At 38.3% G+C, this 14,915-nt stretch overlaps 1 protein-coding gene across 3 annotated transcripts in view; it reads right to left on the bottom strand.

The window, feature by feature from the left end:
- Positions 1 to 14,915, bottom strand: part of KIF26B (kinesin family member 26B) — a 293,769-nt gene that overhangs the window by 164,160 nt on the left and 114,694 nt on the right. For all 3 annotated transcript variants that reach the window (XM_083830351.1, XM_083830350.1, XM_083830352.1), the window contains one exon: positions 7,094 to 7,260. In XM_083830351.1, coding sequence (XP_083686477.1) covers positions 7,094 to 7,260 — 167 coding nt within the window. The remainder of the gene's footprint in view (positions 1 to 7,093; positions 7,261 to 14,915) is intronic.

Here is a 14,915-nt window from a genome sequence, read left to right as displayed (position 1 = left end):
CTCTTAAGCAAAATAACTTTCATGCTATGTTCCCTTTGCTTTGCAGGATCAGATACTCATAAAATGAAATTGGGGATTGCATCACAGTGAAGAAACATCACAAAACTATCCAAAGAAAAAGGCAGGAATGGGGAGTTTTACTTAGAACATTATCAAGATTTCTCAAGGCTGTGAAAAGCTAATTACACAAAAAACTCCAAATCTTGATGACCACTTCAATAACAACATTATTGAGTCAATAACAACATTATTCATTGATGACTTTATTGCTGTTACCATCAATACGAAACATTCCAGATGTGGGGCAAGTGCAGATGAGAAAACACTTGTGCAGTGCACAGAAGCAGGTGTAGCATATTTCAGTGCAAGGCATAACAACAAAGTAACATACCTTTCATGGACTGGAATTTTAACTTCTCTATTCAACTATCAATAAATTGTTGTTGGATAGTTATCTTTTATTTTAGGTTATGAATCTGTTCTAAATAACTATTTTTAAAACAAGGTTAGTCCAGAAAAGTATACTTGTTATGGTAAACTCCCTGTATATCCTGTATTAATTTGATACTAGGAACACAGGGTGGATTTGTATCTTTTTTATCAGTTATTTGCTTTGAGGCTAAGCAGACAGCACATCCCTGCAAGTATAGGATTCTGATAATCAAAGCATAATTTTTAGCTGATCTCTTTTCATAGTTCCACGATTGATCCCAAAATCCTGCTTATAAATCAAGGTTTATTGTCTCTATTTCAAGCTCTGAATAACACCTATTAACCTGCCACTAACATATAGTGTACCTAATTGGCATGAAGGTTCAAATTATTTTTGTTTACAGCCCAATGCCAAATTAAACATATCACAACCAGATTTCCAACACAGGGCTAAATATGCATGTAGTTTCTTAAGTTTTTAAGTAACAGTGGTGTGCAATATCCAAAGATTCAGGCACCACGGTTTCAGACATGTACTCTATGCAATTCCTGTTAGAAAATGACCTGGTCTGGAATTTTGTTACTAAACTTTTTTGTAATTAAAAGATATGATCTGATCAAAACAAAAGTGCCATGGGGAGCGTGTCAGCTTTGACAGTCAAAACAGTCACTGGAAATTGTTTGGGACCCAAGATAGAACTACCATGCAAAATTCGAGATCGTTCATGTATTTTTGCTTTCCCTCATCCAGATGTCATACTTAACTCTCTTTTCCTGCATATCAGATCATTGACTCAACTACCAGGCAGCAGCTGTTCCTACATGTAGCATGTAGTCTTTTCTGCTGGGACATTTTTATTTTTGTTTACATTGAATCAGAGAAAAAGAGGGAGAATATTCTTCATGTCCCAACCACTAGCCCCATTTGGCATTGTGACAATCAATATTCTCTTTTGATTGGCACTTACTTTATACACATGAAATAACACCAATAACGGGAAGAGTCATTCTCTAGTGTCTGTTAGGGCTCTTACAGCAATGGAGAGCACAGAAAAGCAGTGATTATGAACATGTATCTCCTGCATTTCTGATGAATACTGAGCAAGTAAGAAAAAACAGACCCTGAAGTTGTGCACTCAAACTTAGGTGCCAAATGTAATTACTTATTTCATGATCTTTCAGAATGACCGAGATCATTGTGATTGAAATTTCCCCTACTCGTCAGCCCCAAGACAGGCTTTGAAAATAGAAATATTTGTGGAAATGACTTACTGATGTTTTAAAACTTGTTCCCAGCATTCCTAGTGAAAGACAGCTTATGGATCTTTACTATTAACTTTCTTCTTTTTATGTATTTCTTATGCAGTATATTATGAGGATGAGGGAAAAGGGCTGAAATTCTGATCAGGTTTGTTAATATATAGTTCTTCAAAATGTCTGAGAAACTGTCCACAATTTAACTATTATACTTGGTTTGTTCAGCTAATGAAAGAAAATTCTTTTAGGTTCTGCACAGTCTGAACAGCAAGAAAACAAAATATGTTTTCACCTTAGTCTCAGAAATATAGTTTTCTCTTAGAGATGCTGAGGTAAGCACTACTTGACATCATAGATCTATTAAGCAGTGCCTAAACCAGGGAACTACCACGTGGCTAGAAAATGCAGTTCTGTCCACCACTCTTCAGCATGAGGAAACACTGTCACGAGTCATCTGCACCCAGACCATTAAAAAATATTCAAAACTTCAACAGAACTTTCTTGAGAAAAGGTGCAGGGAATGGGACAAGCAGCTTTCGTGCTCTGACAGCAGTCACAGCCTCTTTCCACAAGGTCTCCCAAGCCTCAGCAGCACCGAGGTGCTGCCTGGGCCTACACCACCTGCTGTGCACCTGCACAAGCTACAGCAGTAGCAGGAAGCGACTCCTGGCCTGGCTCCTCATCTGCTAGGCTAATGCTTCAGCCACACCAGTTGCAGACAGACCACTGGCACAAATCAGATATTTTTCTCCCAGGGAGCTGCCCCAGCCAAAGCTGGGCTCTGTGATACAGGAATACCCATCCACTCCAGGTGATATCCTTCTCTACTAGCCTCTGCCTCTGTTTCTTACACCCTTTCACTGCACATGTTCATACAAACCCACTGTTGAAACAGCAGGAAAAGTTCATTTTTGGGAGCTTCCCACAGACCTCCAAAACATTCAAGCCAGGACCTTAAAATGGTATGATTAGTTTAAACCAATCCCCAAACTTTAAGGAAAGAAGAAAACCCTGATGTTCCTGGATTCTAAGCCTTTGAGCATCAAAGATTTTTCTTCCCTACAGGAGGAAAGGTTTTGCAGAGTTGCAGTGAAATTTGTTGTGAATTTCAACAAAAATCACATAATATTGCACCTATAAGAAAAAAAAAAAAAACAGCAAACACCAAAAGCTATATGATAAGCTGATTGCTTTTCACATGCATGCAAAAATCAGTGAGGCATGAGATTCAAGGTTCTGGGGTCCTCTTGATTCCTAGGTCAAAGTTAGCACAACAGCTTTATCAAGAGGGTCCCACAGAAACTGTACCAGTATTTTAAAAAATGGTAATAATTTAAAAAATAAAAATAGAAAGCATTTGCATGAGTGGAAGGGAAATCGGAGCATTCTGAATAGGACGTTCACAATATCCCTTTCCAGTACAGCACTGCCTTACCTCCTCCCACAACTGCCGAACCACACAGGGAGGGGGAATGAGTGTCAAAAGGGTCACCAGCAGTTTTCCAAGAAAGGAGGTAACTGTTACTAGAGCTTATCCCATGCTGAGTAGCTACATGTCAGTTACACGAAGCTAAGTATTTCTATACTCATTTCTGCTCAAAATAGGAAATATTTCAAAAATCTGGATACTTCTGCATTTGCTTTGAAAAACACATAGATGACTTGCTGCATCTACAGGAGGAGCATTGTGTGGCCCTGCCTAGTGTTTTAAGATCTACAAAGACATGGAAGATGATCCCTAGAACAGATTTTTTCAGGTTACGCTCAAGATTATCTATATTCCCATTAGGCTTAATTAAATCAAATACAACTATATCAGATTTCAGAGGGTGGTGGGCTTTTGTTCAGGATACGCTGTTACACTTTGTGACCAGCAACAGAAAACAACTTTCAAACCTACCATTATCTCCCTCTTTTTGAGGTCCAAAGAGAGAGAGGCTTTTACAGTTCTCCTTTGTCATGAAGTAGTAGAGGTTTTTCTTCTCCCAGAAAGCAAGCTCATTGTGACAGGGCAAACAAGGAACAGTACCAACATGACAAGAACCTGTGAGTGTTCTAAGGTTAACTGAGAGGCTTTGGTTCAGTTTTGACTTCTAGTTCCTGCACTGTGATATCATGCTTCAAGAGACTATTGAGAGTCCGCAGCTTAGATCAAAATAGAAAAATTCAATTCATAAAGCCAGATTTATTCATGGAGTAGCCAGGTCAAAGCTGAAATCAGCATTGCAGAAGTTTTCCCCATGTGAGAAATGAGATAGTAAGCAAGGTTTAGTACAACATCCCTTGTCCTGCTAGAGCTTCACAGAGACACTATGAAAACCAGCAAAAGAAGGTCGTTCCCTCAGTTCTGTGGCAGCATTAGCACAGGCTTTTTCTTCTCCCTCAGCTGGTGGTGACACACTCCTACATTATGCCTGGAGGACACGAGGCCCAAAGATCCAGTGCTTCTCATGACAACATCCAAATTTTATGTAAAGAATCTTAACATTATTTCGCATTCACTAAATGAATTATTTTTATCACAAATACACTACTTATAAGAAGCAAGATGATGTTGAATTAGCACGGACTAGAGGGTATTGGGAGCTAAAATGAATGATAAACCCTAACAGGACAGCAAATTTGGTGCCCATCACTAGAAATGCTATCATTTCAATTCAGCTTCTATGTCAGAATCACTGTCAGAAATTCATTATTCATACATGCATCATCTAATATTCATAAGCTTGCCAGCACAGCTCTTTGGACAATTTTCATTATTTGTTCCTTTAAAATAGTCACATACGATCCCATGGGAATTCTACATATAAGTTTTCTTGCAGCGATATCCTGACAAATGACAATTCACAGAAGTTGCAAGCCTTTTAACTGGTTGGGAAATCTGTCATCTATATATCATGAAACATGACAGTTAAGTATTGAGATAACTGATAAATCTGCTGGCTTTTCAAAAGATTGAGAGTTGCTGTGGCCTTCAGAAACTTCTCCATGGCTCACAGCCAGCTATAGGCCAGTCAGTGAGTACCACTATTGGACCAGCAGTGCCTGAGAACAAAAAAAATAAATAAAAAAATCTAAGCTCCTAGTTCTTAGTCTGTTCCACTCCTGATGCTTCTCAAGTAATTACAACCAAAAGTTCCCATGGATGCCTTGACATTTCCTTCACACTATTGCATCTTAGTTATTTTTTTTATTTTTTTTTTATGATGATGGATTACTTTTACATCTGAGGCTCATCTGAAGATCACTTTGCTTGTTAGGGAACATAGTGAAATACTGTGCTACATGATTCTAATTTCAAAAGAATATTTTCCATTCCTCTGCTTCCAACCTCAGCTTCATATTAGCAAATTTCCCTGCATAATAATTTTTTACTGATCATCTATCTAATCACGACATCACATATATGTTCAAAAAAAACAGGCATACGTTTATACTAAAAGGAAAAAACAACTTAGAAGCTTAAAGACTTACTTCTACTTTTTAAACACATACAACATGCAGGTTCTTACTTCATATCCCAACTTCACAAAAATGCAAAAAGACACATCAGATGCAAAACAAAAATTAACAGAAGGTCCACATTTTCAAAGCAAATTGTGGACTTTCTTGTTAAAATGTCAAGCATCAAATGATTGAATTTGATTTTCTGCTTGAACTATCAGCAGATGATACAATTTGAAGTCTAAAACTAAACTGACTTACCCAACTGACATTAATCTAGTATAATACTCCGAACTAAACTAGTCACTTTCATCTTGCTAAGTACAGCTTAAAAATAAACAGCCTAAACATGGGGTCTCTCTGCTGGGCCAAGGACATCCAAGTATTCACAACATCAGCTAGAAACTAAGAGTACTACTTAAAATGCTGGGACCTAATCTTGGGATTTTGAGTAAACTTAATTAGTTTCCTACACTTCAGCAGTGTATATTAAGAGAAAATGAATTCTATCAGCATAAAGGTGCAACAATGAAGAGCAAATGAGTTAAGCAATCTTCATAAATCAATTCATGTTAAATATGTGCTAATCCCAATCTGCACTCCAGTTAGATATTACCATACGAGTATGTTCAGCAATTTTAATTTAAACTGCCTGCAGTTTAACAGAAAAGGGCAGCAAATCAAGACCGCTGTCCTCATTCACATTTGCTATTGCAGCATCACATCTGTAAAGAAAAACGGCAGAGATGTCCCAAACAGTGTTCACTGGCTCCTCTAAAATACCGCTTTTAATCCTCTTACATGATTCATTTATTGTGTGACACTGGTTGAACATATGCAGTCCTCATGTGAGGAAAAATAGGAAAATCTTCATTCCAGATTTACAGCCTTCAAAGTTCAGCAACTTTATAAGTTTTCCATTTTCCTTTATAATGAAATAGAATCATGTGGAATTACTAATAGTTGGCTCACCAAAGGGTAAGAAGCTAATCTGAGTATGCCTGAGGCATTTACTCAAAAATTCACTCAATGTTTCAGATATCTCACTAGATTGGATTGGAAGCAATGTGAAAATAGCTTATTCTCTTGCTGTTTCATTGCTTCCACAACTCTTTCCAAGTCAATCTTCTAATTACTGAAGAACATTAAAAGACAAAGATTATTTCAACTTCTTTAGTTACACCAGGATTCAAGCAGGCTAAAAGCCTGTTCTGTAGAGAGCTTATTTCTGCACAGAAAAATGTTTCCATTGTCAATAGTGAATATTTCACTTATCAGCTGGTATGCCCATGTAACAAACCATTTTTACTAAAAAATTAATAGAGATAACCATAAGATTTTAAATGAAACTTTCATCAGATTTTTGAAAACTTTGTTGGAAACACTGGCTCAGTGATCAACAGAAAGGGTGTTCTGAGGCAGAGTTTAGACCATCAGGTCAACTCAACAGCATGACAGGGACAGAAACTGAAATCAGAAACCTAAAATATTCAGTCTGGAGATATAAATCTTAATAATTTGGCTAGATGTAAGTAAAATTCACCAAACCTGAAGGTTGCCTGCAAAGACAACTATCCAACTCCAGTTAGTAATACAATTGATTGCCTATCTCAAAAAAAAATTTACTTGGATGGGTCCTTCTCACTCAGGGTATCCTTTATAAAAATCACACTGGATCAGGTATTATTCTGCAAATACAATCATATTTTATCCCAAATCAAGAAATTGTTATTTTACAGAGGAGGGTAGAAGCATCATCGCCATCTTAGAGACAAATGTACACAGGTGCATCAAACAACATTTTCATGGTAATTCAGCAGGCTTGTGATGAGCTTTATATATAGCATGTCTCTTGTCATGTGTGCATTACTCAGTCAGCCCCATGTCTTCACTACAAAATGAACGAAATTCCTGTGAAAGAAATTGTTTCCAGAGGTAAAATCTGAGAAGTCTTTCTTACCTGGCAAAAAATGATGCTGCCACGGAAGTGCCTGTGGATACGTCAGTAGCAACATATGTGCTCTGGGAGGCGGGGAAGCTGTACAAGGAGGGTTTATCTGCATTGTAGCGGTTCAGTGCTGCTTCAGTCAGGCCCTCTCGACTAGTCTCTGTCATAAGCTGAGATATCTGAAGACAAAAAAAAAAAAGCAGTGAGAGTCATCAGCTTAAAACTCACTTGCTGACCCCTCCTAATCCAGAAGTGCCTCTGGGTTGCAGATGAAGTAAGAGAGGCATTTCATTCACTACATCTGTGCAGGTCTGTGAACAAGCTTATTGCTTCTGTCATGCTAATCTACAGTACTTTGGCTCAGACCTAACCTTGTTTGCATTAAAACTAATGGGATAAATTCATCCCATCATTAGAAATGTCAATAATGTCAATGGCTTTCCATCCATATGGAAAAGAAAGGGTAAACCAAAATCCTTACTGGATTTCCCCTTATGGTACAAAAGAGACAGCTTAGAAACATGTAAGATACTTACATTTTACTTCAGAAAAGAAAAAAAAAAGTTTACCTTTGTAAAATAACACAGCACTAGTGTATTAAATAGTTTTGTTGACCTTTCTTCAGAAAGGCCAACACAAAAGCATAGGAAGGAGTCAGTCCCTTGGGATCCTAGACTGTTTATCATCTCTCTGGAAAATTGGGATCATTACCACTCACTTTCATTAGCTTTCTTAAAAGGTTTTAAACACTCGATGATTTCATTCTTCTGATGGCCCATTTAGCATTTTCTTTGTTAGGAAGCCCCATCTCAGTCCTTCTCTGGGAAAAACAGATAATGCTAGCAATCTTCCAAAGCATAGCTTCCTTCGTCCTGCAAAAAGTTTGCTAAACTCATGTGTTCTTTTTCAGTTCTCATTCCTTTCCTTAGCATCACTGTAAGGTGGTGATACCACCACAATAGAAAGGGGATATCTTTGTGAGGTACATCAAGAAAAGTACTCGAGATCATCCTGTAGTTAACTCTCTTTCTAGTTAGGTTTGCTTTATTTCAGCTGTTAGACATTTTGGTCATTAAATGTGAAGTTGAAGAACTGTGATTTCATTTATACGGCGAAACAGCATGCAATATGGTTAACATTCTTTCATTCTGCAGAAGATTATTCCATAGGCATTGACCAACCTCCAATCCACCTCTGCTTCTTGTATAGAAAAGTGTTACCTGTTCTGCTACATCTAAGAAGACAGTCTAAGAGTTTATCCCTATTGTACTTATTCTGAGGGCAATTAACTGTAATACTTACAGGAGCACTAAATTAAGCCACTGTGTTAGATGAGGAACCAGTAAAGTCGCTGAGAGTACCCCAATGATGTTACTTGCACACTGAGCCTTCTGATTTAGTGATTCGTTATAATGAATGAGCAGTGGGTCTCAGAAGGCTGAAATCCTGGACTTAAATCATCTCATACTACTTAGTGTTAAAACTCAGGAATTTAGGCTAGCTGCCAGTACCTCCCTGTGTTTTCAGCATGCAGGCAACCAAACTTTTTCTCTTCAATGTGCTAACCTACACATGTCCACTTGGGGCATCCAATACACTTGAATTCACTAAACAATAATTTCCTGAAGTTTTCCATAATTTTTGTTAACTCAGATCTTTACATTTGCCATGAATGAACTGGCACAAGATTCTGCCTTATCATCTCAAACTACCTTGAAACCAATTTCATCATCTGCCACAATGGCCACTGCTAAGCAGACAGATTTTAAAAGTTCTTCCTTCAGAGCAGAACACATACACAAACTTAATTCTTAGTCCATCCACTTCATATCGGTGAAATCAGGGATGGACCATGACAGCAGTGTTGGAACTACATGATCTTTAAAGGTCCCTTCCAACCCATACCATTCTGTGATTCTGTGATCATTATTCAGTTGTCAGTGCTGACAGGGAAGTGGGAAGTGAAGCTCAGTTGCGCAGGAACCTGATAACAGTTGAGCCAATGAGTTGACATATCTCAACTGCAGTCTCAATTGCAATCATAACTTCCCCGTCTACTGCCAAATAAGATTTGCTGTTCCAAATATGAGTTTCCACATACACTGCAGCATCATGCTATGGACATAAAAGGAGTAATTAAATGGTTTCTGCAATTATGGAGAATTTTATGTAAGCCACACATATTGACAAATGCTATTAGCAAGAACAGGACAGAGCAAACAAGAAATAAAGAGTTTCACACAGATTGTGCACATTTCCTGAAAGGTATTACTCTCAGGCTTCCTCAAAAGCTGATGAGATGCTTGGTTCATGAACTTTTGAATATTTAGCTCAAAATCAAATACTCTCTTACCAAGGAGACATGAGATTCTTTTAAAAAGATACAAATATACACCACTCCTCCTAAATTATGCACACAAACAGAAATAGATATTAGCCAGCAAAAGGAACATTAATGCCTTTTAACAAATGGGGATGAAGATCTTAAGAAAGTATGACCTAAGTACAAGAATTTATATTAAAAATTTAGAGGAACTGAGTAAGAATCTGGAAATAAACATATTTACAAATTCTGTATTTGTGGAGCACCATACTACCCATAGGACAAAGAGAGAAAACAGATGAGTTATTCTCATTTTAGGAAAAGCATACACTTACGAACTAAAGCAGAATGAGGTTGCTTCCATGGTTTTTCAGTAGTACTGCTATTGTTATCATGCCATACTAATACAATCCAAATACTACAAGGATGGTAAAGTCGCTCAAACTTCAAGCTGTGAAACATCTGCATGGCACTGACCACCAGAGCCTGCTGAAAAGGCAGCAGCAGTTTCTTACAGCTCTTCTTCCTGCTCAGTAACATAAGCTTGCTTTGTTGCAGAAAGCAGGAAGCTACTATTGACATTGATAATGATGCATTATCTGTGAAAAGCTGCATTCCAGTGTAAACAGCCACGTCAGAGAGCCCTCCCAGAGCTGCCCTGGATGGACACTCATAATGGGGCACATTGGGCTTGTTACATACCCTTTTGCTCCTGAGGGCCCAGCATCACTGCTTGGTTTCTTTACTCGTGCTGGCACGCTTCCTGGGCAAAAATCCATTTCTCAGCATGAGCTCTCTCAAAATTAAACTCCCAAATGTATATACTGTCTGTCCTTCTGCTCTGTTAATTTGCTGTTTGCCTCAGCAGGGAGGCTTCTTAGCTGACAGCGTATTGCAAGGATACCGAAATGGGAAGACACGTTATTTTGCTTAGCACAAGGTATAGACAAATTAAGACAAAGTAAGAACTGTCTTAAATCACAGCCCAGAATCTCCTAAACTAGGAATGGTTTCCAGTTTTAGCACTTGCTTCCTTGGCCTGGCAAAATGGGGGGTTTTCAACCATGAAATGTCTCCAGAAGCAATGAAAGCTGAAATATTACCCCGAATTTCAAAGGTTCTACTGTTCCTCATCCAGGAAGTTTTCAACACCACTTCATGCTATAGAGGTCAAAACACACAGAAGTACCTTGTGATACAGCAACACCCAGCCTCAAACAGAACGTCAGGTTTTGCTTGAAGAAGCATCTCAAGTCACTGTGTTGCTATCTTTTCCTTACATCAAGGCAAGAACTGGAGAACAAACTAGAACATGACAATTAATTATGGAATTGTCCCTTTGGACACCCAGCCAGAGGTGATGAAGGGCAAAGTGCTATTCCAAATCCTAGGCCAGGCTGGGAGCCTTTTTTTTCATGTCCAGTACAGCTTATGCTGCAGAAATTTCAACACCTGGGTCAATCCACAGGCTAAGCACCTCACCTGGCACCGGCATATATGCCTACAATATTTGACTAATAAATCCTCATTTATTCTCAGAGTTCAATGCATATACATACAGTAGTGGACAGAAATAAGCCCAGAAAATTCATATACAAGTGTTCCGAAACAATAACTAGTTCTACTGTATTTCCTTCTTTTGCTTCATAGGCCAGAGAGCATACAAATAATTTAAACTGTTATACCAAACTGAAGGGTGGGCTTTGGTGGTATCATAACATCCCATTTGCCTTGTCCTCCGGTCACAGCACCAGATAATCCCTTCTACTCTTACATTCCTCACTGAAGTTCACATATATACAAACATGAATAAAATAAAATAAATTAGAAATTTAGAAAATCTTAGAAAATTTCTTTTTCCCCATCCTAGTTCAAAAGACACAGTTGAAAATCATGGCTTGAACTTGGGCTTTTGCAGGAAGAAGGGAGACACAACAGAATAATGTAAATTACGTTTGCCTGGCAAGTACAATTCACATAAATTTGCCTCTTCAGTGTCACTGCTCTCTCACTAGATACAGTTTCTGGAATTAATGGGGAAAAGAAGCACAGATTCTTGACTCTCTTTCCCTTCTCTTCTGTTAGTACCCACATGCCATATACATGAGGTTTAAGATAGGTTAATAGGATATATTTTGAGAAATTCCTTTATTGAATTGTTGGCAGCACATCAGTGCATGGATAAGCAACGAAAAGACAAAGCACGGAACAACACAACCTTTCATGCCTCAATAAAAACCTTTTAAGTGCATATGGAACAAGACAGATGTCCCTCCCCAAGCCCCATTTTTCTCCTGTCTCATAAAAGCGAGGCACCCATTAACCTCTTCTTTCACTGCTTTCTGACAGTATACAGCAAGAGCTGGAGATAAGTCATGATTTAAATTCTCTACTTCATAGGAAAAAGATTGCTCTGCAGCTAAACCACAGGTGTCAACCAGCCTAGATTCTCTTCCTGTTCCAATTAAAGTGTCGCTCTGTGAATACGACGTGCCATCTGCAATATGAGGTTAATTATATTTACGTAAGGGCATTTTACAGCCAAGCTCATTCATGTTTCTAAAGCTCCTAATTGAGGACTCCAACCGGAAGTACTGTAGAAATGGAATTTAACATTTATGAATGATGTGAAACATTCTTTGCTCTGGATGACATGATGCACCCAGGAACATCCCTGAAATCTAGTAAACTTCAATGACTGATGAATGAACTAGATGCACAGAAATTTATGAAATGTATCCATATCTGGAGCCAAATTCAAGATAAAAATCTGTGTCCAAAGTCACTATAAGGCGATCTTCAGCATCCAAAGATCCTAACCTGAAGAGAAAAGCTCACTAGCAAGAAGAAACTGATAGTAGAAAGCTCTCTTTCATATACGTGCAGACTCATAAATGACTTCTTTGGCAATCCACTCTTGATTCAGAGCAGCCCTGAATTTTCCACCCAATAAATACTGAAGAAATAACTTCCTGACTTATTTTAGACAGCAAACGTCTACATTTACCAAGAAACACGTTCTTGTGAAAGGTTCCCTCTAAAAGATGAGTTCATGATGGAAGCTCTAAAGGATACCTCTCCCAAAGCTTTCACACACCAAAAACATCATAAATTCTTATATATCTGCTTAGACTACAAGTTTAGCAGCTTAATTTCAAGTTCTCCGTTGCGCACAATCAGGTGTTCTGGCTCTTCTAAAATGTTCATCTTTTACCTTCTGTCCAACTCCTTTTGGCTCATCAGAGTTTACTCTCAGTGATAACAAGATAAAGTTATTCTTCCTGTTTGGCTCAAAGAGCTCAGTTTCTGGTCTATGGGAGTGATGAAACAGGCAATGAGAGAGGCATCTCACAGTAAATCATTTGCTTATTCAAGCAAAATCAAGTAAATGCAGAAGAGCATCTCTCAACAAGAGAATGTATCAATAAGCAGTAGGTCCTCTTCCTACAATTTGGCTCCTTTATTTGAGCCCCTCTGGAAACACTGACTTCATCCCGTTTGCCAAACATGCAAGTTCTGCATTATGTTCTGTGCATTAATAAAAAAAATAAAGCATAGAAAGAAATGATCTACGGTATTATTCAAAGTACAAGGTAACAGCTAGGATCCACTGTGCTCAGCACCACAAAGAGAAAGAGAAATGTGGGTAAATTGATGTTTAATATACTTAATTTTTGTAATTTATTTGGTGGGATAAATTATCATGTGAAAATAGAAAAGGGAAATACTTCAGAGTCAGTTTCAACTATCACTGTTAAACAGATTCAAATACATTGAGGTAAACTGGGTAGAGTGTTTACTGAAACTGAAGTGGGGCTTTGGGGGTGGAAGGTAGAGGGACAGAGGATTCTTTTGCTTCCTACACAACTCACAAATTAATTTTAACACATCCTTCACAGGGCAAAAAGGAACAATAACACCATTGAATCAGAGCAACTTGAAAGTGGTAGGGATTTGCAGAGGCAGTCATCTTAAACATACCACGGAGAATGAAGGACACACACTGCGTCTGCCACAAATCACTCATTACAGCAACGGTGATATTTCAGGAAATATTCAGCACAAAACCCACCTGTAGAAGAAATCATTTTTGAATGGTAACCAGCTCCCCGTAGCTAAGGGCACTCATAGCATCTTGCCATTTGATTATGACCTTTTTCTCTCACAGCAGAATACTAAGCTGCTATAGCTTGAGATCACTGTAACTGCTGACGCAGAGACCGAGTGAGCAATTCTTGATAGTCCTTTCCTATCAAAAGGATGTGTTCCATGAGGAAAGGACTGAAAAAGGACATGCACAACTGCTGCATTCAGGCTTTCTTAAGAGTCTGTGATGTAAACACTCCAAATTCTGCTACCAAAGGCAACCATTCATTGCAAAAACTGAAACTTGAAGGGAGGGTCCTCAGGCATGTTTTCCTCCTGCTTTATTCAAATTTCCACACAAAATCTGAAATATTGACTTAGCAGAAGAGGCTACTGTAGTGGTACTGACTTTGTATTGAAACATAAAACAACGCATCTTTAGAAAGAGTAAGGTTTGTCAAAAGGGGAGTTGCTCGGATGGCAAGAATGCTAATTATGCTTTACTTCTAACAAGGAAGAGTCAGACTGTATTTAGCATAAACTATTTTCACTTAAACATTACTTAGTTACCATGACAGCACCTAGCGCTTAATTGCAGCCTCTAGCTTCCTGCTGTCCAAAAGAGAAATGACCTTTGACTGTTGCAGCCACATCCCATGTCCCTCTATAAACAAGATAGCTATTTAACACAGATCCAGCACTCCTCAGCAAAGACAAAATCCCAATTTGTGCAGACACATGCACATCCTCCCATCAAAAGTGCCATGATACAGTTAATTCTGTCTCACACCCAAGAGCCCATGCCATTAAATGAAATACTTTACAGTAAATCACTGAATGTCTTAGGATCAGCTACTTAGAAGCTGATCCAACAGCTGATCAGACATCCAGCTAATGCTGGATTTATCTCTGCTGTGAGACATTTTCCCCCGTTCCTCTTCATAAGAATTCTGTCTTATGAAACAGTATTTTTGATTTTTTTATGCTCTATTTTTCCACAGTAAATAATGACAGCATTACTTTCACGCCTTCACTCAGTGCACATTCTTGCCCTAGCTTTTGAACTGAAAAGCAAAGTGAAGCAAATCAAAATAATTCAAAAACATACAGAGCAACAGTACTGCCTGAAAACCCATGAGTTACTTCTTGAGCACACATTCTTCAAAACAATACCTAGTAAGAACTGCATTTTTTTTTCTAGCAACAACGAAAGCTTTATTATAAAACAGGAAATCTGCTCTATTTAGCCTGTGACAATGGTTCATTTGCTCAATCAGCAAATTCCCATACCTACCATAGCTTGGTAAATATAAGCTAATGCACATTCCCAAGCAACCTCCACCACCAAGGCATGAGGGATATAGGTTGCTGGATCCTGCTTAGCAATAAATTCACTTTTCTCAGTTTGCCAGTACCCTCCTAAAC

Source organism: Anser anser (assembly GCF_964211835.1).
Source record: "Anser anser genome assembly, chromosome: 3".
Taxonomy (NCBI): Eukaryota; Metazoa; Chordata; class Aves; order Anseriformes; family Anatidae; genus Anser; species Anser anser.
The sequence above is the reverse complement of the archived record's forward strand: the minus strand, read 5'-3'. Positions and strand labels throughout refer to the sequence as shown.